At 45.8% G+C, this 26,838-nt stretch overlaps 1 protein-coding gene across 8 annotated transcripts in view; it reads left to right on the top strand.

Annotated features, from left to right (window-relative positions):
* LOC101789803 (SAM and SH3 domain-containing protein 1) overlaps nt 1–26,838 on the top strand; it is a 544,938-nt gene that overhangs the window by 394,897 nt on the left and 123,203 nt on the right. The window contains exon 1 of one of the 8 annotated variants that reach the window (XM_027454336.3): nt 21,893–21,914. The exons of the other annotated variants lie outside the window; for them this stretch is intronic. Within the exon in view, the coding sequence (XP_027310137.1) occupies nt 21,897–21,914 (18 nt within the window). The 5' untranslated portion in view covers nt 21,893–21,896. Of the gene's footprint in view, nt 1–21,892; nt 21,915–26,838 lie in introns of those variants that run through there. 8 annotated transcript variants of the gene reach the window in all.

The following is a 26,838-nucleotide window of genomic DNA, read 5'->3' on the forward strand; positions in this document are numbered from 1 at the left end:
GTATATTTTAGAACAGAGAAAAGAAGAAACTTTTGTAAAATGAGATTTGAGCTGAAGTTTTTGAAACCACCTAGGGAGGTGGTTGCAGCCTGCATGGACTTACTGCTGAACTGCATGCCCATCAGGTACGGAGCTGAACAGGGTGTTTTGCAGAATCCTTCTGGAAGGAAAGCTGGCTACAGGGGTCTGTTGGAGCACTTGGGATGATGGCAGAAAGACAATTTTTGCAGAGTTCCATCCCACAGGTCACAGAAGGCAACTTGCAAATGTTGGAGAAATATCAGGGAAAAGGGAGACAACAATGTCCATCCAGACCTCAAAGCATCTGTGAAAAATTACATAGCCCAGATGGTTGAAATGGTTTTCACATTCATTGCACATGTAGTCTGGCTTTAGCCATCTCCAGTGCAGTCGTTCTGCTGATCTATGGCGGTTATTCTCCCCTCAGTGCATGAGCATGTTTCCCATTCACATAAATAAGAGTTATGTCTTTGTATCCAGAGAGAGTGGATTTCATTTGTCTCGTGCTGTAGCAGCTTCTCACGGGCTGTTTTCCTCCCCCGCTCTCAGTTTGGTTAAGCTATCCTGACCTGTGTTTTCTTTGTTTTGAACTGTTCGGACTTTTACTTTTTAGGTAATAAATGTCAGTAAACTATTGGCGAAATAAATGGCCAGAAATGAAGCCCTCCATGGGTTCAGCCATCTAAGTAATGCAATCTGAAATATGAGAGGTAGCTAGAAAGAGATAAAAAAAATGGGAGTTTGGCACCGTAGAAGTAATTTCATTTTATGTGATGATATCACCATGTTTTTCCCTCTCCTTTCACTCAGTACCTATACATGAGACTCTTGGTTTGCAATATGTGGAAATGTTTACTCTTACTTACAGGGCTTTTGTGTTACTTAGCTATTTTTTTGTAAATTGCTTTTAAAATCTCTGCCATAAGGTACCGTTTAAGCATTGCTGATGATGACCACAGCTCTTGCTGCTTAAAAGCTTCTAAGCCATGGCCTGTGGATTTCCTTTGTACATGAATTTAGGTTCTTTAATGAATACGGTGCTGGTAACACTGATTGCCAAGGCACCTCAGGCTGTACAGACTGGATTCCAGAGCCCCCGATGGGTGCACACAGATGCACGTCTCCAGGTGGTTGTCCTTGTCCTACACAGCGCTGGGGCTGGGAAGGTGGAGGTGGTGGTGTTCCCTCAACGCTGCCGTGGGTACACCAGGGCTCTCTGGGGGCTCGCCGAGTTGGTGGAGTCACTTTAGCCGTTTGTTCTTCCTCCCGCACAGTTCACTTGGTTACGGACATGCTGTGATGAGGTTAGGGGTGCCCTTATTCCCAGAGATCTTTGTGAAGTGCTGCTGTGTCTGTTTTTCTCCACAGCTCTTGGTTTTGGTTTTGGTTTGGTTTGGTTTGGGGGGAAGGAAAAGGAGACAAGGAGGAGATGACACAACAAACCTTTTAATTCTGCTGCAGCTCTTATAGACCAGGTCCCCTGCCCACTCCTATTTTTTTCTCCTTTCATATGACAAGAGCTGCCATAGGACCTCCTGACGATGCATTTCTCTTCACTTTTTCTGTCCCTCCTCCTCGCAGTCCACAGTTTTCTCACCCACCTCGCTGCCCGGTTAATCAAACCCATTGGCAAGTGGCCACCTCGGGAAACAATGAAATAACCAGGGATGCCCAGGGGAGGCAGGGGGTGTTCTGCAGCATCGAGCCAGTGGTGGCACAGGAGGAAGGAGCTCCAGTTCCCTCAGGTGGCTGCTGCTGGAGTTGGGGTTAGCGTAAAACACCGGCTGGATTTTGGGCTTATTTGTGCAGGAGTGAGTGCCCATCAGGGTATTTGACCTCCTTAGCTTGAGGGCAATTTGGCATAAGGCCATGGCTAGATCTTGCTCTTCTGCATCCTCAGTGCTGGCGGAGCTCATGGCCTGCTGGACCCTTCCCCGCCGCCTCAGCCCGCCTGGTTATCGGAGGCCGGAGCAGAAGCAGATTAGGGCCATTCACACCAGCGGTTTCCTTACCACATTTGCAAGACTGATAACTTCTGGCAGGGAGGCAGTGACGCCAGCGGGCAGTAATCCTTTCCTCTGGAGAGCTGTTTGCCCTGCCTGCGTGTTTATCCCCGCAGGTGTGGCTCCCAGAATCCCTGCCTCTGCTTCTGGTTTTTGGCATCGGCAGTGGTATCCCGGCCGGTCAGTGCAACTCACCCAGCTCCAGCCATCCTCCCCGGGGAGCTGCTTCAGGGCAAGGTCTTCCTCAAGAGCCACCTCTCCCCATGCTGGGGCCGCTGTCACCCTGTGTGAGCAGTGCTTGGTGCCTGAGCTCTGGCTGTGGCTGGTGGCAGCACACACCAGTGTTTCCTCAGTGCTGCCCGGCAGCGTTTGGAAGAAGGTGTTGGCTTGCAAGAACCAGCCAGACGGGGTGAGGAGACAAGAAGAGGCATGAGAATAGCTCTGTTTAACTCCAGATCCTCGCCTCCCACTGCTTCCCATAAGAGGCAGCAGGAACAGCCACAGCGGGGTGGTGGGGAGTGCGCCCTGCTAGGTGCATGGCCAGCCAGTGCCACTGCTATCACTGCCACCACCACCAGTGCCACCATGCCAGGCAAATGCCACCCTGGTAGCAGCACGGGACCGGCAGCTGTCAGCGTGACATGCTGCATGGCATCAAGTCCTTCTGCATGAGGGCAGTGCTTCGTGCAGGCACGCCCTTAGTCCTTAGCTCCTAGCCTCACCTTCAGCTGAGTTACAGGAGCAAAGTCCTGCGCCGTTTCGGGAGATTAAACGCGGCCGTGAATGTGTGTCAGCTTGCTTGGCCCAGGATATAGCGAGCTACTGAGGAGTGTTTACTGAGCTGCGCCCTGGCATCCTCATCCTTCCTTTGCAGCTGCTATTTACCAGACAGCATTTGTGGTGAATGTAGCTGGCAGGAAACATCGTCTAGGAATGAGCTGGATGAGTTAAAAGAAATTTTCACACTAACATTGTCACAGGCTTTTGAAAATACTTCACATGAAGGCATATTTTTGTAACGCTGAATTAAAATAGCATTGCATGAAGCTGGCTCGACTAAAGCGAATTTTACCGTCAAAATGTTTGGTGTTTTTGTTTTGGGTCCCTGTCTTGTTTACAGATCTGCTGTGTTATGCAGAGAGCATCCCGACTCTATCGCCGCATTGTTCCACAGACGTGGCAGCAGCACAGCTAATTCATCTGCACTGGGGGAGAGGAGGTTTTGCCTTTCTCTTGGCAATTAAAGAAACAGATTATGAAAATTCACTTACTTCACTTTCAGTCAAAAAGGCCTGCTATGCCACTATTGCTTTACGAGGCTCAGATCTCATATTTATTATGAAAAGGTCTTCATTAAAATTTATCAGAGTAAAATAACAGGATTGTTTCTTCCATAGGCTATGCTGAGATTCAGCATTCGCTTTCTCCACTCTGGGATTTAAATTGCCATTCAGATGATTTAATTATTCTTCCTGTAGTTTTGTAACGCCTGACTGGAATTTTTCGTTTTTGCAATCATCCTTCCTGAAACTGAGAAAATTGCTTTAAAGTAGTTTTTACAGGAGATCAGAACCCACAAAAACAAAAACATGCAGCCATTGACATACATGTTACTCCACCGTGCTGATTCTTTCTTTGCATGTTGTGCAATGTACCCCATCCTTTATCTGCCTGCTTTGTTTTCTTATTTAGATTCTTGTTTAGCTTTCTCGCAGGACTGTGCCTCGATTTTGTTTAGAAAGTTCCCAGCAGCCTGCGGTTGCTATAGCTATATGGGAACGGAATATTTGTGTTGAGTTATTTATTTGAATTGGGACTTCTTAAAACCATCTCCTTGTCATCAATCTAGCAGAGACGTTTGGACAATGTATTTATTAGTCATTGCCGAAGTGACACCAAACACTGCGCAGCGTTTGGAGACGCCCTTCCTGCAAAGGACCCTGAGGTTCAGGCCTCCTTACAGATGTGTGGGGCAGCGCTCCCCGTGCCTAACTCACTTGCATGCTTAATAGCCTTTTTGCCTGTAAATCCCCATGTGCCACGGAGCGATTGGCTCTGCAGAAGGGGTGGTGTAACGGGAAGCCTGGACGGCCCTGATTTATCTCCCAGCTCCGTCTCCAGCGCTGCTGACGGGTGGGTGGAGCGCTGCTCCGCACCGATGCTGGTTGCCACCCGAGTGAGTGAGCAAGCGGTGGAGGAGCGGGGCTGGGTGCTCAGCAGCCAGGGGCAGGCTCAGAGCTGGGGCTTTGTTTTCCCAGCCCTGACGGCAGCGTGGCAGCGAAGCAGCTGAAGTAAACAAACCAACAATACAGGCATTTTTGTGCAGAATAGGTCCATTATTCTTCCTGACAGCATGACTTGGATTTTGAGGTCTCATTCCTTGTATTGTTCCTTATTTAAAGAGAAAGAGAAAGCAGAACAAGGAATAATACAAATTAGACAGCCTAGGGCTTGTGCTCGCCTATAGGATACTATTAAGGTCCTGTCGGCGCTACAAATTGGAACCATTCTGCAGCCGGGTCCCTTAACCCAGCTGCGTTTTGAAAGCAGTCAGGCCCTAAAGTCCTACGTGCTCGTGTGATCAATTCGCCCGGGACTTTTCTGCGGAGGTCAGGCTCGTAACCACAAGGCAATAAGCAATCACTTACCGAGACTGCCTCATTGATTATTCCACCCGCAGACAGCAGCACGTTTCTTAGCCCGGCAGAGGGGCTCACACAGCCATATAGACTGGTGCACGTGTGTGTGTGTGTATTTACTTGCCTTTCTGTCTCAACCGCAGCCGCGATTTTCACCAGAGGATGCTCAGTGGGCAGCTGGGACAGGCGGCGATGCCTTGGTGCTCTGTGCAGTGAGCCACGTCCATGGGGGCTGCTGGGGTGGTTTCAGGCCCTCTGGAGAGCCACGGGGTTGCTGTAGGGCTGGAAGAAGCTGTTGGGGCTTCTGGGCAGTGGCGTGTTGCAAGGCTCACACTCAGTAAGGCTTCAAAAAGTTTGTGTTGTGCAAATTCTCAACCCTTTCTGTTCATTTGGACCGGAATCCCATGGTATCTGCTGGACACAGGAAAGTCAGCGTGGATTCGGTGTAATGGCCTTTTCTTTTTCTGACTCCAGCAGGCGCTGGCTGTGCCTGAGCAATGGCCCTTGAGCTTGCTGAAGTGCTAAGGGTGGAGACATTCCCCAGATACTCAGGAGAGTGTGGATTTATGCACTCACAAAGGCACATGGCCTTTCCACCAAGGGACAGCAAGTCTGTTTTGTCTCTTTGGTAACCTCCCCGGCTGGCCGAGGAGCTTCTTGCAGCTGGGAGAGGCATGGCTGTGGTGGAGCCGTGCCCATGGGAGAGGTGAGGGAGGGCTTATTGAAAGCCTCAGGGTCTCATCCAGCCTGTCTTTTTCTGGCCTGGGCAGTCACAGCACGGGACAAGCAATAGAGGCGTCATCACTGAGATGAGACACGCTGTCATCCCAGTCAGATTAAATATCTCCAGTCCGCTCCTGGAAAGAGCATATCAGGAACACTAAGTGGAACCATTGCTGTGTATTTAAAACTTTTCAAAGTTACTGACTGCATGCGTTACACACACAGTTTGTTGGGTTGTTCCATGCAATTTTTCCTTTAATCTCTTTACTTATGATTTTCCTGGGGAATACACAGAGTAAATCCTTTCTTCACTGTCAGGGCTGAGCCCATTTCAACTGGGCAGTCTGGAAGATCTTTTGTTCAACTCGGCGCTGATTCTGTTTGCACATCTGCAGCATTTAAACATTGCACGATTGTTTAAATGCATTTAGTGTTTAAAGTGTTTATGTTTAAATGCATAAACAATGCACGACCACCTCAGTTCATGGTCTTAAAGATAAATAACTAATATTTTTTCCCCCAAGGTAAGCAAACTGACAGCGGAGGGATTAAAGGGAAGCCACAGAACAGATCTCCAACCATGGACAGATACCAGATAACAGAATAACCTTACTGACTGATAAATAAAGGAGTGGCTGAGAGCAGTGTCCATCAGCAGCTACCACCAAACAGCTTCCCCTCTTGCTCTCCCAGCACAGTTTGGAAGCTGATGCCCCAACCCAGCACTGTCTCTTGTGGCCAACAGAGAGGACAAGCAGCACCAGGGTCACTGGGATGCGGATGGCACAGAGGGAAAAGAGAAGCTGCACTGTGAGGACGTGGGGTACACATGGGATCGCTGGCACAGGGACACTGTGGCCAGCTGCAGGACCGCCCTGCGTGGCTGTGGGAGAAGTTCAGGCCCTGTCCCCCCATTGCTTTATTGTTTGTGTTTAATGGTGTTCGATGCAAGGCTGAGATGGGATGAGCATTGAGGCTGTCCTCAGCAGTGCACTTCACAGGACTGACAGCGGGAAAATTTCCGTGAGAAATATATTGTGCGTCTATTATTTTTTTTTTAGTATGTTTTTTAGGTAAGAGAAACAGCTACAGGTAATTCGCTGGCTTGTCCCCCACTCATATTTTAAATTTAAAAGCTTAAGCCTTTTTCTTTTCAGCATTACGGCTGCTCAGCAGAGGTTGCAAAGCTCAACTTTTAATGCAGAAAATCGATCAACTTGAAAACCCCAAAATTCTCCCCTCTCTGACTACTGTCTTGAAACTCCTGCCATTTTATATTGTGTTTTTGTCCTTTCTCTTTTTTTGATTTGTTACTGTGGGGTCACTGTCCAGTGTTTTGAATGCATTCGTACGCCTAATTGAACATTCACCATTCAACATACATAAAATTCATTAAGACTGTGGAAGTCCTTTTAAAAAGGAGTTATTCCCCCTGCAGCCTTATACAAACATGCAAAATGCTTGAGTCAGACTGAATCCCGAGGTTAAAAATAGACTGGTGAAGTCTTAGTATTTACTTTCTGAATTTTAAGCCCTGTGGAGGAGAGGGAAGCGTTTAAAAATTTTCCACTTTAATCATTGCCTTTGATACCAGGAGGACTAAGTGGCTTTTTTTTTCTTTCAATGCAAACAGGAGATTCTCAAGACTTGAAATGAAATCCTGAGTGCAGGCGACAGCACGCTTCCTGCTTCCTTCCCATGCTTTCCTGACCGCTATCCTCCGCTGCTGGGAGGAGGATGGTTGCCTGCCTCCCTGCTTCACCGTAGCACAGCCCTGCTCCTTTCTTCCATGGCTCGTGCCTGTCCCCCTCCAAGGATGCTGGGCTGTGTGCTCCTGCTCTCTTTGGCCTGAAGGCCACTGCTGCTGTGCAGTCCTGGAGAAACCAGGATATAGCCACATGTATGCATGGGGGTCCTCCCCGAGCCAAAGGATGGTACCTGTTTGCTATATTGCTCTCTCTCACGTTTCTCAGTGCCCATCCATCCCCCCACGGCAGCAGCGATGGGTGGCAGGGCAGGGGTGATGCAGCTCTCACTGATGCTGCTTCTCTCCTTCGTGGGGAGGTTTGTCCTCCTGTGGGTGGAGGAGAACCAGACCCTTCCAGAATCATTGAAATGATTCAACCAGGATCATTTTCTGCTCTTCCACTACTCCAAAACAGCAATGCTGTTTTTGATCATATAAGAAAGAAATCAAGGATTTTTGTAAGGTGAAAAGGGAAGATGTAAGGCACATGAGTTACTAAAATTGGCAGAGAGGGATTTGCTCTATGGCACTCCATTTCAGCATTGTTCTACCCCTTCTGAGCTACATGGTAGATGTGTTTGATAGACCATTTCATTTTTTAATTTGCTTCCAAATTAAGCATTGGTAGTAGGGGGATGGTTGAACCAGATGATCTTGGAGGTCTTTTCCAACCCTAATGATTCTGTGAGTCTATGAAACTAAAAACATATTTTATAAAATTGTATTCAAGAACCTTTGTAAAGGCCCAATATTGAAAGTGTATTTGACAGTGTGCTTGCGTACGTGTAAGAGAAATCTGTGTGTGTTGGTGTAGGAACGAGTTAGGGCTTTCAACACATTCGCTAGCACTCGATGTTCACTTCAAGTTAGTGCAGTTGCAAAGTTTTTGCTGGACCAAGTCCTGGGTAAGATTCCGAGGGCCACACCAAGCTGTCAGCGTTTCACATTGTCGGCAGGGCTGGTGCTGGAAGGGAAGCTGCGAAGGAAGCAGCCAGGGCTGGGAACAGGGACCAAGGTTTGGGGGCCAGGAGCCCCCCTCGGGCGATGCCCAGACACCGGGGGGCCGCATCCCTTGGGAGAGGGGGAGCCCGGGCGCAGGGGCTGCACCGCAGCCTTTTGGCACCTGGTGTGAGCGGTGGAAGTGACACCCGGCGTGCACAACGGGAAAGCCCTGTTTGTTTGTCAAAGGAAGGCCAGGAGCTGGACAACTGCAGCTGGGCGGCTCTGCCTTTGTCTGAAAGTCAGCGACGGAGAGCCCGCCAGGCCTTCAGCTCGGTGCTCCTGAGCCGCTGCGTGTACCTGTCGCTGTGGGTTATACCAGGCTAGCCAGCGGCTAGCTGGCATTTTGGGGAGGCAGGGCCCTTCTCCGAGGCTGGGACTGATGGGCTTGCTGATGCTTTTCATCTGGAGTGCGAAGCGCTGTTCTGAAGGCTGATGATTTTTCCCCCCTTGCTGGGTCTGGAAGTTGCAGAACTGAGTGGCACAGATGCTTGGGCAAGTAGCCTAGAGCGGAAAGAAGAATTAACTTAATAATCCCACTGAGACAGTTGCTATTGCACTGATGTGAGATGGTAAGTCGTTTAGATCACTCCATCTTCACATTTTTATAGCTATATACCTGTGTTTCTAAGCTACATTCAGATTGCATCGATGCTTTTCACAAACCTATCATATGGTTAATTACAGCTGAATTTAATAGTTACTGTCATTGTATGTTTGACTGAAAATAAGTAGTTTCACTCAAGCTGTTTTCACCCTGAGAAGCTAGATCTTGTGATATTATGATTTGTGCACAGCTCTGCTGCCTGCTATCTTCCTCAACAGAAAGGTAAGAAATGAAGTTAGACAATTACTTGTAATTGCAGGCAAGATTTGAATGTTGATTTATATTTTTAATTGCTTCCATTTAAAAAATTATGGGTGAACATGAAGATGAGTAATGTTTAAACTGGAAGAAAACAGACCCATAAATATAAATGTGGGGCAGCAGCATGTGTATAAAGGGCAATCTTTTTTTTTTTTTATTTTCTTCTCTGCTCTAATACTCCTGAAAATGTGCTTCTTGAACTTATCTTGAGTTGAGATTGTTTCTTAGTGGCCACAGCTTCTAATTACTCACCTTTTCACACTGGTTTTGAGCCAGCAGAAACTGAGTGTTATGCCTGTGTTCACTCAGTCTAGATGTGATTTTCTGTTCAGGGCACTCGTACTGGAGAAAATAAAACCCGGATGATTCACTGGTGAGTGAAGCTGTTGGTACTTCCCAGGGATGGCACAAGAAATGAAGTCTCAATTAAGAGTGACTTTCTCTTACAGAGTAAAGCCTTTGAATCAGAGCGTACCTCGGAGCCTTTTGTCTGCCAAAAGGGTGGGGGTAATTCAGTTGAGAAAATGCAGTCAAGATGTGAAAAAAGTGCCTGGGGGCATGCAAGGCCTGTTTCCAGTGATGCACGGATGTTAGTAACACGCTGAGCTTTAAAATCCCAGAGCACAGTAAAGCAGAATATTCCCATCCCACTCCCTGGGAATTAAATTAGGTGTCGAACCAGAGGTCTTTATGAAAAATAAAATCAGAAAACATTTAGTTTTCAGTTGTAATTTTTATATGACTTACTACTTTTGCGTGTGTGTGAAGGCTTGCAAAAATGCAGCCCTGTGACAGCACTGAAATGAGAGATCATCACTATTTCTGTCCATGCCTTTTATATAAATGTGTTGCTTTTTAAACTCAGAAGCTGTTCAGTTATGTGCCTAGTTCCTGAGAAATTTGCAGACTGTGCTTCAGCAAAAGGAATTAAAAGAATTATAAAAGCATGAAGTATGCTTTATGGTATCTATTACTTTGCAGTGTATCTGCTTTATCAAGCTTAAGATTCTTAACTCCTAGAATTTCCTGTAGAACTGAACTGAGTTATTTTTTTTTTTTAATTTAGGTCCTAGCTAAATAAGCAGGTTTCCACAAGTGCAGTCCTCTCATACCGCATTATGCTAGAGCATAAGAATTTAAAATGAAAGGAAAATGGGTGGTAATTAGGAAAAAGAAATCCAGACTGTTCAGTCTAAGTGTTCCTGAAGTGGTGACAAGCACAGAGTGCGTCCCCATTGAGAAGCACCAAAAAAATACTTTCAGACTCCCTCCCCTTTCAGAAGGCTCACTTGGGAAAATGACAAGCCTTGTCTCACTCCACCTGGAAAAGGCTCGCGTGTTCACATCCCTCTCTGTACCAGTGGGAACCTCTGCACCCCTGAGGGAGGCATTTTAAAAGAGGGCTGCAGAGGTGCACATCCCCTCCTCTGGCGCTGATTATTTCAGGCAAGGCAATTCAGCACCACTTTGCTGGCAGCCTGGGGACCAAGCAAAACTCCTGGGCATTGCCTGACTCTGCCCCATCCCACCCTGGGGCGGGCGCTGGGAGCAAGTAACGAGGAAATAGGGTGCAGTGAAAATTCACTTAAAGGAGTTCAAAAGATACTGCTCGTAGATTGTATGAAGATATCACTATGAAGGGAGGATTACATATTTCTAAATGCAGATTGGCTATTTTAAGAGAAAATCATAAAAAAAATAAAGACATTGGGCTTTATTCCCTTTCTTCATAAAATAGGAAGCACATCCTTTTTTAATGCTTACAATTTTCTTCCTTTTATGGCCTATTGTAAATATGCAGTATTCTTGATCTCAGCTGTTCAAGGCTTACATTAGCCTTCCCGAATAATGAGAATTCTTCTTTAAGCAATTCCCCACAAATACATTTTTGGTATGTTTTTATGCTGGCTGGTTGGTTTTTTTCAGTATTTAAAGTATGCTGAAGTGGTATTTTCATGGACTGTAAAACCAAGAGATTTAAACAGCTCTGCTTTCTTCTCCTAATCTCCATTTCTAGTTGAAAAAAAAAAAAAATCTTTTGAGTCCACATAATTTCTTGTGATTGGAGAGGGGAAAAGAAATGCCAGCTGTCATAAATTCTTAGGCTGAAGATTGTCTCCCAACAAAGCTTACACCAACAACAGTTAGTCCCAGGCAGTTTTTTTGGTTGTTTTGTTGTTGCTTTTGTTTTGGTTTGTTTTTAGGACACATAGTGTAGGCCTAACAGCTAGGTCCCTGGGTTATTTAAGGTATTTTTGCACTCTTCTGAATTGATTCGGATCAGTGCCTGCAGTGTCTCAGTAGCCCAGCTGATAGAGGTCTACAATTCTGAGGAGTGCAAAAGGTTTATTTTAGATGCCGTCTGTTGGTAAATCTTCACATAATGGTTGCTTTTCTGTGACAGCAAGAAAGAAGTTGACTCATGTTCTGCCTGCAGCCTCCAAATCCTGTTGTGAGAGCTGCTGCAGGACCAGCTGTCTCCCATCTTCTGCTCGTGCTTCTGACTTATTTCCTCCCAAGTGAAGTATTTTTGTAAAAATAGGTCCTTTTCTCCATCTGCCTCCTGTTTGTGTTAGCTCATTTCTCCAGTTTCCACATCCATCTGTGTAGCTGATCATGCTCTCCAATATGCCTGCAATTCTTTCTAGCTTTGTGCGATCTGAAAAGTCAGTAAATGTGTAGCATCATGCCCGTCAGAGAACACCCTATGACATGGTCCTGTCTTCTTTGCTAATGATTTTCATTGCCTTTTGTTGGCCTTTGCAGGCCCGGGCACTTCCTTGCAGGTTCCTGATGAGCCACGTGAGGATGGGTACTGGCCCATCAAGGGCCTCAAAGCAGCCACCTGGGTCACAGCTCTCAAAATGTGACCAGCCCCTGGACAAGTCTGCTGTAAAAATATTGAGTCGTGCCTAAATGTCTTGATAAAACACTGACAAACACTCTTTGAGATAGTTTCCCTGCCACGTGCCAGCCCTGGTACTTTTGTGTAGACTGCTGTCTTATTGAATATCCTATGTGAAGGAGCAGGAGGAACCCAATGAGGCTGGTGATACCTCTCTACCCCTCCTTATCTGCGTGTGTAGTATTATATAATTGATTAAAAATATCTTTATTTGACAATAATTTTGATTGTTTCTCACAAAGGCATGTGAACATAAGGTCTTGAAATGCGTACAAACAGCACGTGTGACTCTTTGTTCCCAAGCATATTTACTGTAAATCTAGGTCAAACCGACTGGCCGGTCAGGGTCTCAGTGAAACACAACCCATAAGGTGCACGTTTACTTGCCTTTTCTCTCTCTTCTGCAACATCAACCCTCTGTATCAGTGAGCCTGAGTGTCTGGTGCTGGGCTCGCCAGACTTGTGCCAGGAGGATTTTGGCATGCTGTGTGGTTAAGATCCCCTGGGGAGGGGGTCGGGCTCGGCTTCTCTCCCTGGTTCACACCCAGGTTGCATCTGCCGTGACCACCTTGAGCCACTTTCCCTAACTTGCATATCAAAGGTGAGCTTGGTAGCCTGTGGTTTTTGTGTCTCGGTAGCATTTGGGTGGGTAAGCCTTTCTGATTGCCAGCAGCTCTGTGTGATACCACTCAGAAACAATCCTCACTCACCCTGGCTTATGCTTGATTTGGTTATCTGTGATAGATGTTCAACAGTACCGGACCTTGGTTATTTTCCCCTCTTATTACTGCCCCCAGACTCTCAATGGGACTTTCTGCCACCTCTTTCCAGAGCGCAACAAGGGGAGATACCTTAAAAATGCAAATCCAGGCCTCTCCCTTGCCTGTCATTCCCTGACAGGCTGTGCCCCTCTGTATTAATATTTCAGTTGTGTGAATTCTTTCCAAGTTGATGTTATGCCAGTTAAGTTATGTGTTTTGTTATGCATTAAGACTTCTAGTTCCTCCTCTTTTGTGCCTCATACCTCTTTTAGCAGCACTCAGGCTTTTAATACGTGCCGCACTGAGCTGCTATTTGTTCTTTCCCCTCGTATGACCTTACAGTGAACCCCACTACCTCATCTCCCTTCTTCTCCTCATCTCAGTTTGTAATCTTTTTTTTTTTTTCCTCCTTTCCATCACTTCCCTGGGTTTTCACTGTTTGACATTGTTTTGGTTGAGAGGGGAGAATTTAGGTCACCGTCTTTGTTGTTTTTTGTCTTTCTTCACTAGATGGATAATGGCAGAATAGCAGGGAATCTGTCGTGGAGCCATTATCCCATGATCAAAGAAGTCAAAGCACTCAGCAGCGTACTCTGCATAGCCACACATTCATCCCCAGCGTGTGTTTGTGTGGGCACACACACGTGTGTGCCCCTCTCTTTCTGCCTGCTCTTTTACACCGGTGTGGTGGGCTCCCAGGTGATGCTTTGGGAGTCCCCCGCACCTTCTCCCATGTGCCCATTTGTTTTCTAAATCTGTGCTGCTTTCCCTAGGAGCCCATGGTTTGGTTTCTGTGCACACCTGCTCTGGTTTTGGAAGCAGGAGCAGCTTCTGGCTTCCAGTAACCATCCAGAAGGAGGCCAGAAGGTGGCTGAAGGTGGCTGTGCACCCCAGAGAGGAGCAGGAGCACTTCCCTCTGGCTTCCCACTTGGGATGGGAGGCTTCAGGCTCCCCTCCTGCCTACCTGGGCTGTTCCTCAGGGGCCCAGGGACATCCCTGCTTCTGCTGGGAGGCAGGGAAGGGGGAGCGCTGAATGTTTAGCCTGGCAGGGAGGACATAGCGGGGCAAGCTGCCTGCTTTGTCCCCAACCTGTCGCCTCAGAGCGGTCAAGGCTCAGCAGAAGCGATTTGCAACCTTGATGTATTCCTAAATTGCATCCGTGCAAATCTGCGTGGCGAATTTACGGCTGTTAGAAACTAAGATGTTTTCTTAATGGCTTTGCAAGGACTTCATTAAGGTGCTTAATGAGGCCTCAGAAGTCCGTCAACCGCTGCTTCAGAAATAAGGCGTTAGGGATTGCTGGTGAAGTCACGGTGTGTGTTACCTGGGTTGCTGCTTGAGGAAGGCTGCTGCTCTCTATTTCAGCAGTGAAGACTGGCCATGGAGGCTTCAAAAGTAATTTGTTTCCTCGGCTGCTATCAGCAGGGGAGGGACTTCAGTAGCGAGGCCATTCTAAATGTCTCGTTCCTCTTTCTCCCCTTTCACCATATTGGTGTAGAGTTTTCCATAGGGAAGGGTAATAGGAAATCCAGAAAGGTCTGAGGGCCTGAAATGAAGACAGATAAAACCCTGTCGTTGTGATTCTTATAAATGTAGATTAGCTTGGTTGTGGTTGAATATTCCCTGGTTCTTCATCTTTATTTCTGTGTCAGCAAATGGTCACTATGATACAGGGCCAGCTTCTACAGTGAATACAATTGTTCATGGGAAATACAATTAAAATCTGACTGCCTGTCACTGTGCTCCCCCCCAGTCGTGGTGCTGATAAAGTTCTCTGGATAACTGCCATCTGCTAGTTCTAACATGCCCAGTTTCCTTACAAAAAGGCTTTGCTTTCACCTCCAAAACATTTGATATTTCAGCTCAGTTTCCTGTGAAACTCTGCATCTTGTGAGCACTTTGTATTACAGAAGTGCTGCTTTCCAGCAAACACTCCCACGTCTTCACATGGTTTGGGGCTTTATTGCAGAGCATTTCCCCTGTAAGCGTCTGCTTACTGCTGGATGTTTTCTCTGGTTTTTGCTGTAATATTTTTAGCAGGTTTTTTTTTTTCTGTTATGCTAGGCTGCATGAAAGATGCCCAGCAAACCTGATTCATTTCCAAGATATCTTTGCTTCCTTAGACTCATGGAGCATGTGATGCGCAGCCTGGGCTGGTCCCTGACTATTTACAGCATGCCAGATACAGCCGGCAGTCCCTGGACTGGGACTCAGGAAGACCCCGATTTCCTCCTTGGTGTTGCTACTGATTAGCCAAGTTTCCCAATGCAAATCACGTCGTCTCCGGGCATCTTCACCTTCTGACTCAGATGCAGCCTGTAAATTCCTTCACTCTGTACAAAGTGTTTAGCAGAATAAGGAGGAGCTTGTTCTGTAGGTGAGGTGCCCAGCTGCTTCTGTAGAAGACACTAAACACAGGCTAAATGCTAAGTAATATTTAAGAAGTAACAAAATATATTCAGAAAACAGAACTTGGGCAAACACTTGTCAGGAAACATTTGATCATGATTCCAGTACCTGTCATTTCCTATTCCTGGATTTATTCTGCATTAGTTATTTCTAGACTTTCCAGAGCCTTATTCGTAGACAAAAGCTCCCACTTTACTTGGCATATTCCTCTGACTTTGGCAGCTCTGACTTTGGTAACGTTGTCATTCGTTATTACCGCAAGAGTTTTAACATCTCCAATTGTGGACTGCTGGCATCGAGGAAGTTCAGGCAGCGAGAGCAAGTTGCTCAGGAAGGAGAAAGCTCCCTTTCACGGTTGCCAAGGTAATTGTCAGCTAGTATAAAGTCAAAGCACTGACGATTTTAGATCACGGCCATTTGTTTTTAACACAGATGATAGCCATACCAAGGAAAAAGCTTACTTCAGAAGCTGTGGTTATTGCTTTATATTCCTGTCAACATTCATTTTCCATTTCTTGTGCAAATTGGAGTACTTCTCAGACAGTTTAAATCAAGCATGAGCAGCTGCTACAGAGAGGGCGCAGGAAGGTAGTGGAGGGACTTTCTGAGACCTTGTCTTTCTTTGATGCAGTGTGGAGAGGGGACTGGCTCGTCCCTGGTCCCGTCTGGATTAGAAGAGAGAAAGGGAACTTCTGGCTGCTCTGTTTCTTTCAGAAGCTGCCCTTGTTCAGGGGAAGCGACTAGGAGATTTATGGCTCACATCATACTGTTTGCAATGTACAAACCCAGAATTCGCTAGGAGCTGCTTTAGACCCTTCTGGCAGGGAAATGAAGTAAGTTGCCAACTTTGGTCCTCTTTAAACACTTGTACTGAGCGGGGAGGGGAGAGAGGGGGAGGTCAGATATATTTTCCTATTAGTGGTTTTGGTACAGTTGTTGCACCTGCAAAGCTACCGCAAAACTCAGTCTGACATTTAAGGGTGTGAATGTTTGGGTTTTTTTCATCCACTGACATAAAACACTACTGCAAAAAAATATTCCAAAACTTTCCAAAGGACTTTTGCTATGGAAAGCCCTAGCACAAAGAGCCCTTTGTATCACAGGAGTATCCGAACCTGTGGTAAACTCTTGCTCCCTTTTTTTTCCCCAGACAGGTGCCGCGAGCTCTTTGACATTTGTAGAGCAGATGGGATGTCATTTCAGCCTTGTGTCTAATTGACCGAACCTTAATAACTGTCTCTACACATCCCTCCTCAGAAAGTGTGAGCCATGCAATCGTGGAGAGGGGTTTCCCTTCATAAGTAATGCCCTTAACTTGTGTACTGCTGGGTGAAAAGTGGGAGCTACACTCAGTGACTGGCCTGTGAAGTTTTTGGGGATTCACAGTCCAGGGAAATAATTTCTTGCTGCTGGATTTGCTGTTTTGGATGGTTGGCCACTTGCTGCTGGCTTGGCTTCCATACATTGTATTATGTATACACACAGTCCTCGATGTTATTGTATGCATATATTCTTATATAAATAGCAGTCTTGTTTCTATATGCAATTTCATGACATATGAGTTGAATACGTGCAGAATGCGTGACGACATCGTAGTCTCTGGGGCTGTGCAAATGCACACGTCTGTCTGTCCTTGGCTCTTCCCTCTCCACAGCTCCCAGAGGAGTGACTTCACGAATGTCCAGTTTGAGGACTCCAAACTCAGTGGGGGTCTGGTTTCCAAATGCCTGATGCTTGTGGAGGTCTCAGAGAGGAAGGTAGCTGTCCTAACCATTTCTGCAAATCTCAGCACACCAACAACACATTCAAGTCCTGCACATGCTCAAGTCTCATGTGAAAAAAGCAGAAAAACAGTTTGAGTGCAACTTCTGCTAAAGGTTTTATGCTCCTTTGCATGCCTGGTTTACACAGGAAAACCACATTTGCAATGTGTTTCTAGCATTTCAGTTCTGACAGGCAGCTATGCTTCCCCAGAAATCGCTTCTGTAAAGAAACCAGGCGTTGATTTTACTTTTGGAAAGGCAGCTAGGCTGCGTTTTATGGTGGTTGTTGTTGGCTGAGACCAAGAGGGGTAGGAGTACCCAAACAAATATTTAATGCATTTCAGTTGGAGTATATATGAACTAACAAAACCCTTGCCCTTGAGCAGCTGTAATTTCTAGGATTATTCTTGTGAAGCGTGTTGAGTTTGGGATTCTTGGCTCCCTGGTGCAGCAGCCTGTCCCTCTGGCAACTGTCATCCCCGATCATATCAGTTACACGCTGCCACGGCCATTCAAACGTCTTGTGCAAATGGTAATACTAAAAGCAGGCCAGGTGGTAGCAAAGTCTGAGGCAGATCTTCAGGTCACTATCAAAATCACGGCATTTCCAGTTCTCCAGGCATCAATACTCATTCCTGTGGCGCTAGTACACAAAGCATTTCAATGCCCTTTGTGGTAGCCTTGATACCTCTAGGCTCTAATTCAGCAAAATACATAAATTGCAGCATTGTACGTTGGCCTTTTGGCATGAATGGCTTTCAGATATTCTTTTGAATAAATGCTGGCTGCTGTACACGGGGCTTTCACAGTCTGGTTTCAAAGAATTAAAACAAACACAAGAAAGTATTAAGAAAATAAAAAGACTGGAAGGAATCTTAGGAGGTTATTTAGCCCACTCCAAGTCCCAGAGCAGATTCGGTTGTACCAAAATGATTGTTGGGAGGCTCTCAAGAACAGGTTAGACAGTGATGAAGGCTCCACACTGACCCCAGGCAATCAATTCCACTGCTTGTATGAACCTTGCAGTTAGACGGCTTTTTCCAGCGTTTAACCTGACATCACCCCTGCCACAATTAAACCTGTTTGTTCTTGCCCCAACCCCAGCAGATAGAGAGGATTATTCTCCCTCTTAGTGGAGGGAACTTTTCCATTTTTGAAAATGATTATCCTGCTCTCTGGCAATCTTTCGTCTAGGCTAAAACATCCCAGTCCTTCCAATCTCTTCTCGTAAACCTCTCGTTCATGGGGCTGCCCTTTCAATTTTCTCCCAGTAGTCTGTCCGTGTTGGGTCTTGATGTCTGCTGCATGCCAGGAGAAGGTATGACCCAGGACTGCAGCTGGGACTCATGCTTGGTGAGCAGAGTGGAGCTTGCTCCATGTCGGGCATGCAGTTTTGCATCCTGCTGGCTGCACTGTGTCCTCCCTGCTCTGAACCTTGCTGCTCTGCAACAAGACGAAATGTTGGATTCATGTTCAGTGGTTATTTTCAAGCTCTCTGAGCTTTCTGTCATCTGTAAATGTAGCAAGCATGTCCTCAATCATACCAGCCAAGCCGTTAATTAAAATATTGAAGAACAGATCCCCACTCAATATATTCTTTCACTTTGGCCGCCAACCACTGAAAACTAATCTCTGAAAGTTTTTTTTCCAACCAGTTGTGTACCACTTCATAATGGTATCAGCTGACCGGGTTGAATAAGGTAGAAACCTTATTAAATTCAATCTGTATTCCATCAGCTGCTACTTCTCATCCAGTACCAATTATCCTCCAAGGAAGGAAATAAGATTGATTTGACACAATTAATTCTTGACAAATCCATTTGGCTGTTTTAAACTTGTACAAGATAATAGGGTGGAAAAAAAGTGTTATGTAACTTGATGTATCTTTCCAGTCCTGTGCTCGCCCTCCCTCAGTCTTCCTGAACTCTTCTCTTTACGGGTTCTCCCTTGTAATTACTGCGGTGCGGGAGTGAGAACCCGGGATGGAGGGAGGCAGCAGCCAATATTACTGCCAAGATCGTTGTGCCTTAAAGCCAAGCCAGGGGATTGGTAGGTAAATGTGATCAGGTTAAGCTTATTTGAAACCACCAAGCACGCTAAGTAGCCTCTAATACTGTTTAGCTCTTTGACACCGACACGAATTGTCTGTCACATGTGGAGCCTGTTGCAGTCATTGCTCATACATCCATGTAACAACAATTCAGCTGTTCCACCATTGTTACCAACACATACGTTTTTGGGGGGGAAATAGCGCTGAAAGATTTTAAAACTCCTTCTTCTGCCCTGCCAAAATCCTTGGATGCATTTGAACATGTTAGAGATCAGGATACTGTTGTGTGTGTTTGGGGGCACTGCGAATAACTGGGTCCTGATCTCTTGGTTGCATTCCTTTCTGGTTGAGGACAAACATGAATAATAGCTGGGCAAGTACAGGCAACAGAAGGCATAAGCTTAAGTCACGTTTGATACACTGAAAGCTGTTTGAAGTAACTACCCAGGAGAACAATTATATTTCCTTTCTAACATGAGAAGTCCATGTCTCTTTCTATAATGTTATCTGGAAAATGCTAGAAGATAAAAAGGTACTGCAACGTTTGGAAAATGCTTTTAGGAGGTAATGAATCTGCCTTCTCTACAAGTCAAAATGCAGCCCTTTCCTAACAATGTCTGCTCACGCTGTTTACATATAAAAATAAATAAACAATGAATATAAGAAAGATTTTTATCTCCTGAGGTTTAACATTTTTATATACATATATAAAAAAGGAAGCTGGTGGGTAATGAAAATCATCTCAATGAGGCCCAATACCTTGCTGGTATCTTACCACATTTTTACATATTCCCTAAATGGCACATATGTAATTAAGATCAGCTGAGAATTTCTAAGCAGACTTAAGTGGAAACTTAAGGGCCACACAGGCTTTTCAGACTTCTTAGGCAATTGCCCAGTTAGCATGCACCGTAAAATGAAAAGCACCCAAAATAACGTATGTAGCTCCAAGCCATGTGAAATTAAGTCATGGATTGTTTGTAGCCCTGAGCCTTGTGGGCTCACCACCCCTGCTGCTGCCTTCTTGGTGGTGGAGATGGCAGATAATATACTGTGACTCCAGAAGGTCACCTGGCTTGCCACCAAGATAGAGAGTTGCTGGTGCTATTTCTCATATTCCCTTCGCCAATGCAGCAAATTTCTTTCATTCCTTTTAGTCTACTTTTACATATTTTTGTCTTCAGTGACAAATAGAGATGACTTCTGAAATGACCAGATCTCCTTTTGTATACACAAATAATGTCATCGTTTTGGGAGCCAATGTTTCAGAGCTTAAAAACACATACATTTATCTCACTGCCCCGAGTTACACCCTCATGAGCTTTCTTCAGCAATCCGATTTCCCCTTGGAGTTTACACACCCTTCATACTTTCAGATAATCACTGCATCCTTTCCAGTCCCTTTAACCTTCATCCAGCCAAGCAATGGTTGTTTGTTTTCATAAATCACATCTTCCCCCAGAAGTCAAAAGGAATGGGTGATGCAATTCTGGGATTAAGCGCATCGGTAACTTCTAAAAAGCCAAATTGTGATTACTTCTTGCTAGGCATATGTTGCCCACAGGATATGCATTGAACTGCAGAAATGTCTTTAGCCATCTTCAACCAGAACTGCCTAATTATTAAACCCTCGCAAATGAAGATTCATTTTTCTGAGAACTAGCAATACCAGCCTCCTCTCCGTGTACTTAAACAAAATGACTTCCTTGTAAAACTTCATCAACGCGGAGCCAACGTCGTTAGCTCATTGCCCTCGAGGGCTGTTGTATCATCATCGATGCAGTTGGTTGAGTTGTAGAGGGTAAATTCCTCCCACTCACAGCACCACAGTAACAATAATCCTTCTGTTCACGAACTTCCCAAAATATTTATCAAGAGAATAGCTTGGAGGTATGTTTTCAGCAATACCTAAGCCTGTTTCCACTTGTCTCTCTCGCTTACTTTTCTTCTTTTTTATTACATCTTGAAAGTGGGTTGGCCAGTGCTTAAAAGCTGCAGTTTCAGATGGACGGCTTCTCCTCACTTTAATTAGTTTGACAGGCACCTTTGCCTTCCAGCTGGGTTGCCCTAACTGGAAGCAGCTGCTCTGTGGAATTACTCTCCCTCCTTTTCTCCACCTCGGTGTGCTGCACAAGTAATAAGCATCCTGTGCCCCTTCCGTGAATTTATAGGTGTAAAATTCACAGTTTCCAGCTCTTCAGGTGTGCCTGCATGTGGAGAGATGTTTCTCTCTTTCCTCTATTAATGAAATTTTATGGGGTGAAACATTAGGTGTGTCATTAACAATATAGGGAAAATAAAATGTACGGGTCGGATATGATTCTCCACTTCCTCGTTAACTCTTGTGAGTGAGCATAGAGTGGGTTTTAGTATATTTTTCCATGGCAATTTGAAACTGATTTGAGAGAGAGGCTCCTGAATGATTGTACAGCTTGCAAGGCAGTGAAGAAAAAGGCTCCTCGAGGAGAGCATGGGCTCTGTGAATCAGGCTCATGTCCGTGTTTACAGCCACAGCTGAAACAAATACTTATCATCTTGACTGCATTGTCACAGTCCTGTGAATGCTCCTGATTTCGTCACCAGCCTGATGATTTATTTAACATCCTACCACCTGGAGCCAAGTGAGGTATAAACCTCAATTTGTTGCTGTTTTTTTTTATGATGGAAATGTAAATGTTTTCCAGTAAAAGTATAAGAGCGTGACCTAAGTGCACCATGATGATTCAGACAATTGAAGCTAAAGCACTCCAAAAGTATTACTTTAAAAATTCCATTATATTTAAATGAAAGTGTAATTTCCAGGCTCCTGACATCTGTGAGGTTTTGAACACTTGTTATTACAACAGGAATTGCGGCACCACGTGTACTACAACCGCTTGCCTGCTGCTTGCTAGCCAGCTGCTGTTTGCTTTTCCATAAATTACCTCTTAATTTAGGTGTCTGGGCGCAGCGGGTGGCGTGCAGGTCAGCCAACCCAAGGGCACAGCTCTGAGGTGGGGAGGACGCCCATGTTTTGGTCTGATCCGGTAGGTCGGGGCACGGGCAGGAGGCGTTTAGCAGGACAGGTGGGCCAGCTGTTTTGAAAGGGAGAGAAGACGAGGGCAGGGGGTGCTTTGCATCTGTTGGAGACTGATAACGCTGAGCTGTTTCCAGGGATGGGGGTGAGAGGAGAAGCTCTGGCAATGGAGGAGGAGTTGTCCTAGCAGCAGAAAGTGACTTTGAAAGAAGAAGTTGAAGCAAGCGTGTTCTGCTCAGTGGTAGCAGTAGAGAGAATTGGCTCTAGGCTGACATTACTTGTGAGCAAGCATCAAATATTCCCATCTGGTTACCGGCCTATTACTGTCATCTGTAGCTTGCTGAGGTCATCAGGCAGGAGTTATTTGGTTTTGTTTTTACTTTGTTCATTTGTTTCTGTATCGAGTAGGTCCACCTACTCCTTTGCTAATAAAATATCCACGTGACCTAGAAGATAAGCTTAAAAAGTGCAAAGTCTGAGCTCAGTGCCGGGTCCTTGCAGGAGTGAAAGTCGGGCTTCTGGTAGGGTCTGGTTGCTGCTTGTTCAGAGGGTGGGTGTGCTAACCTCCAAAGAAGCAGTTGAAGAAATCATTTGTGTTTTGTTAGGTTTTGGGATGATATTTAATCACTAAATTGGAGAATGAATGTTCAGTGGAGCGTGGGGGAGGTGTGTGCTAGGGAGCTTTTGGGTGGAAGTGCTCTGCTCTGGAAGAAAACCCAAACAGCCTTTTATCTTCTGGTTTATTGCAAGTCTCTGCCATCAGTGTGTTTGTGCCACATGGGCTTTAGCGTAACATTTTGCCAAGGGCAGCTCTGTAAATTTTTATCTATTCCTTGATAAGAAGCAGATAACAACATTTTTTTTCCAAGTCTGTATTTGCACTTCATAACTAAGTTCTTTTGCAACAATACATTTAACGGGAGTTTTTGGGCTTTGTTTCTCAGGAAGTATTGTTCCTAGGAAAGATCTTTGATGCATCTCCCTTTGAAAGGGAAAATATCTTTGAGGTGTATCTATTCTCATCTTAATAATTGGGGCTGGCCGTGAGGAGCGGGTCACTGCGTGAGGCTGGCTGCCTCTCCGTGTGCTCCTCCCACCCCGCTACAGCTGACTTGGTGCGATCTTTGAGTCAGTGCTGAGCATCTCTGAAATACACAACTATCACATGCCACTACGTTGTACCTTATTCTTGGCTGGTTTTGTTGTGTGCTTTAGGACGAGATCATCAGGCTCATTTTCTTACTACGAGCTTCAATGAAGGAGTCAAAGGACTCTGCATTTGGGGAAAAAAAGGGGGGAGGGAAGGGGACTAGGACTTACTCCCACTTCTGAGACTTGCTTTTTCTCTTCTCCTTTCCTTTCCCCAGTTCTAAAATTATTTGGGATAAGAGCAGCCAAAGGACACAGAGCTAAATAGTTTTGTCTCTGTGGATTTTGTAAGTTTCTCACAAAGAAAAAATATTTGTATGCATCTTTTGTAGCAGATGCTTACAAAAAGACTACAAGAAATTGAGCAAGTTCCTGTGAACTAGAGTTTGGAGACTACCCCCAGACATCCCAAAGGATGCCGAACTCCTGTCTGAAAAGTTAATTAAGGCTTGTAAAGCGTTTTGTAAAAGCTGCTGCAGAAATACTAATAGAAAACGAATGCTATTTAAATGTTGACAGTGAATAATTTCCAAAGTATCAGAGGCATCTTCCCCATGCAGAATGGGGGATGCTGATTTTGGGTGGAGAAGGCAGAAGTAAATAATACAAAGAAGCAAGAATGTCTTTTGGGAATCGTTCAGGCAGTGCCTGACGTGGTGGGAGGTGGATGGAGCACTGATCTGTGGGTGGCTGTGGAGCATCGAGCCATGTGCCCAAGTGGGAGCGTGGCCGTGGTGTCCCTGGGACACATGTGTGTCCCTCACTGGAGAGGCAAGCACCGTACCTGGGGTTAAGGGACACAGCAGTGTGCTCCATGCAGCCAAAGGAGGTTGGACAGGGCATCAAGGATCTTCGTGGAGCACACCGACGTGCAGGAGGAGAGGATGTGAACCTTCCCCTTCTCACAGCTCAGAGGGTATCGTTCCAGAGGGGCTGTAATTCTCACTGTGTGCTAGGCATAGGTTTATTTTCCCCATATGAGTTGTCATGCAGCGTCACAGCCACTGTATTTTCACTGAAGTCTGCCAAACCAAGCAATATTTGCATGTCTGCAGACTGTGGTGCCAGCCCTCAATGTTAAGACCACTGGAAATGACTTCCCTGGGCATGTGTCTCACCCTCCTTATTTTTTAATCTAATAGGGTACCGCAATCTAGGACACTGACGGGTGTGGTGTAACGCGGAGAGCTCAGACTGTTATCGGAATAAAGCAATTTATTGTTTGTAACAGCTTTCTTCTGATAGAATTACACAGCCTTAACTCCATCTGGTTCGTGTTGGGCACTGCTGCTGTAGCTGCACGACACGACGCTCTGTACTCATCCCGCTGCCAACAGCAGCAGGAGCTGACAGCTAAGCCTCTAAAGGAATAAATAACGATTTCTGACTACAGCAAAGAGCATCCAGTCTAAATACGGTCTATTTTAAAGCCACTGGATAAGTATTGTTTGCACTGCTTTTAAAATTAGGAACACTTTCTGCAGTTATCGAACTGGCAGAGGATGCTGAAACTTGATCGCTTCATGAGTGCACGGCAGCCTGATGTGGAAATGCGTGTGGTAGATCTGTCTCCTGCAATTTACATCTGTATGTACCAAGAGCATCTGACACACAGCAGCAGCAGCCTGCTTGCTGATGGTTTGGGTGTGCAGTATCCATCCTGCCCCATGGCAGAGGCTTTCTGGAAGGGCAGCCAGCACGTCTGCTTTCTGCTGGAGAACAGCTGCTGGCTCCTGTAGATGATGGGTGAAGCACAGAGCACCCCACTGCTTATATGCATATTTATATGATCCTGTGAACTGTTCTGTGCATATTTATATGATTCTTAAGGAAAATACTTCAAAAATAAAGGACCAGGTGAGAATTAAAAGAAATGACACTTCAGAAGGACTTTCAAAAAAAAAATAATGAGGACAAAAAGATAAATTTGTTACAGTATGGGTCCTGGTAAGCATACAGGATGGAGCATGCAACTGGTAAGGGTTGCTGTGTAAATTAAAGGCTGTGATGTGAAACTGCATGCTTCAATTCTCCCCACCAAGGGAGAAGAGGGAGGGAGCTGAAAGGCGATAAAATCACTGCTAATAGAGCGTTGCATTGTAATTAGCTGGTGTTAAGACAGTTCTAGGGCTAGTTCTGTAGGGACTAGCTGGAATTTTACTTCTCCCTCCCCCTGCACCTATGTTCTGTGCATAAAAGGGCTTGTTTATTTAGTTCTCTGAAGCTTTGATGTTCTGATGCGGACCTGATATACTGGGCAGGGTGGTGGTGGTGGTGTTGAGAAACCTCCTGTGTTTTGTTTGTGCACACGGGGTTAATTGCCAGGCCTCTGAGCATGAAGTCACTTCCCTGGGGTCATCTATCAGGATCCCATGAAGTCTGGTGGCCATTATGCTGTGGGGCACGATCCGCTTCCCAAGGCACCATGATCTTTCCTTACATACTCTTGCAGGTAGTTTACAAGTGATATCAAAGTCCTCAGGGTTGTTTGTTGTATAGATTTCCTGGATTAGAAGTCTCTCACACAGTTGCAAGCAGTTGTAGGCATCCAGTTCGGATGATGCTTGTCATCTCTCCCAGTTTATTTTAATGCATATTTTTTTTTGAATATTAAATGCTTTGTTGAAACCATGGTGTCATTTTTGTGTGGCACTGTGGTGAGACGATGTACACTGCTGGAGGAGAGGGAGATTGTGATCTTTCCTCTTGATGACTCAGAGGTTTGTGTTTGGGGCCTGTGCTTGTGAAGAAGTGATTACAGAGCCGGCGTGACCTGGTGAAGGCCAGCTGCCTAAGCCCTCAGTAAAGAAGGGAGAAAGACAAGCTTCTCCACAGCCACCTTGACTTGGCGCTGGGCTCCTGCTCTGATTAGCCCTCCAGCAGAAAGCCCATCTACCTTGAACACAGGGGAGTGTTACCCGAGTTGGCTAATCCTGTCTGGCACGTAGATGTGGGAAACTTAGGAACTGCACGCCCACGTTCAGCTGGTGGTGTGCCAGTAGGACACACTCGCATGCACAGGGCCTCCACCATAGCTGGTCGAAGGCAGTCCCTACACCCATGCTGACCATTTCTATCCCCTGTGTAGAGCTTCATGGCAGGAGAAGAGCCCCGAAGGGATTTGCCCCCAGGGAGCTTCATCACCACGGGTGCAGAGGGAGGGCCTCCTGTGCACTGGGGTGCGTGTTGGTGCAACCCCGAGCACACGCACTGTGTGTCTGATGAACCAGGGAGCCTCAGCATCGCTGCCCTGTGGGGGTACAGGTACTGCTTTGCTTTCCCACCACTTCCAGATGATAAGCACCTGGCCAGAGCTCCTGAGAGGTGTCCCAAAACCTCAGACTATTGACTGGGTTTGTTTCTGCCTGGCATCTTATACAGATGTGGTGCAACATAATTCTTAAACATGGTGCTTTGTGGATGCTTGTGTTATTATCTAGACAACTACAGGTAAAGATGAAAATGAAAACTGTATTCAAACTCACTAAACTGAAGTAAATTTGGATTTAATTAATAGCAGTTGTAACACAACCCAAATCCTGGAGCCTGAAAGGCTGGGCTGCAGCCAAAGCTGGGCTTCAAAGGGCTCCTGTTTGTTTGAAAAATCGCATACTCTTGATGCAGCAAGGGTTTTTAGTTTGTTTGTTGATTTTCTTTTGTTTGTTTGTTTGATTTTTGTAAAATGCCCCTGGGACTTGTTACTACAGGACACTGGCATCATTGAAGTAGAGGAACCACATGGTATCTAGAATGGGTGAGCTATATGAGGGAAGGAGAGTGGGGAA

The sequence above is a fragment of the Anas platyrhynchos genome, chromosome 3 (assembly GCF_047663525.1).
Source record: "Anas platyrhynchos isolate ZD024472 breed Pekin duck chromosome 3, IASCAAS_PekinDuck_T2T, whole genome shotgun sequence".
Taxonomy (NCBI): Eukaryota; Metazoa; Chordata; class Aves; order Anseriformes; family Anatidae; genus Anas; species Anas platyrhynchos.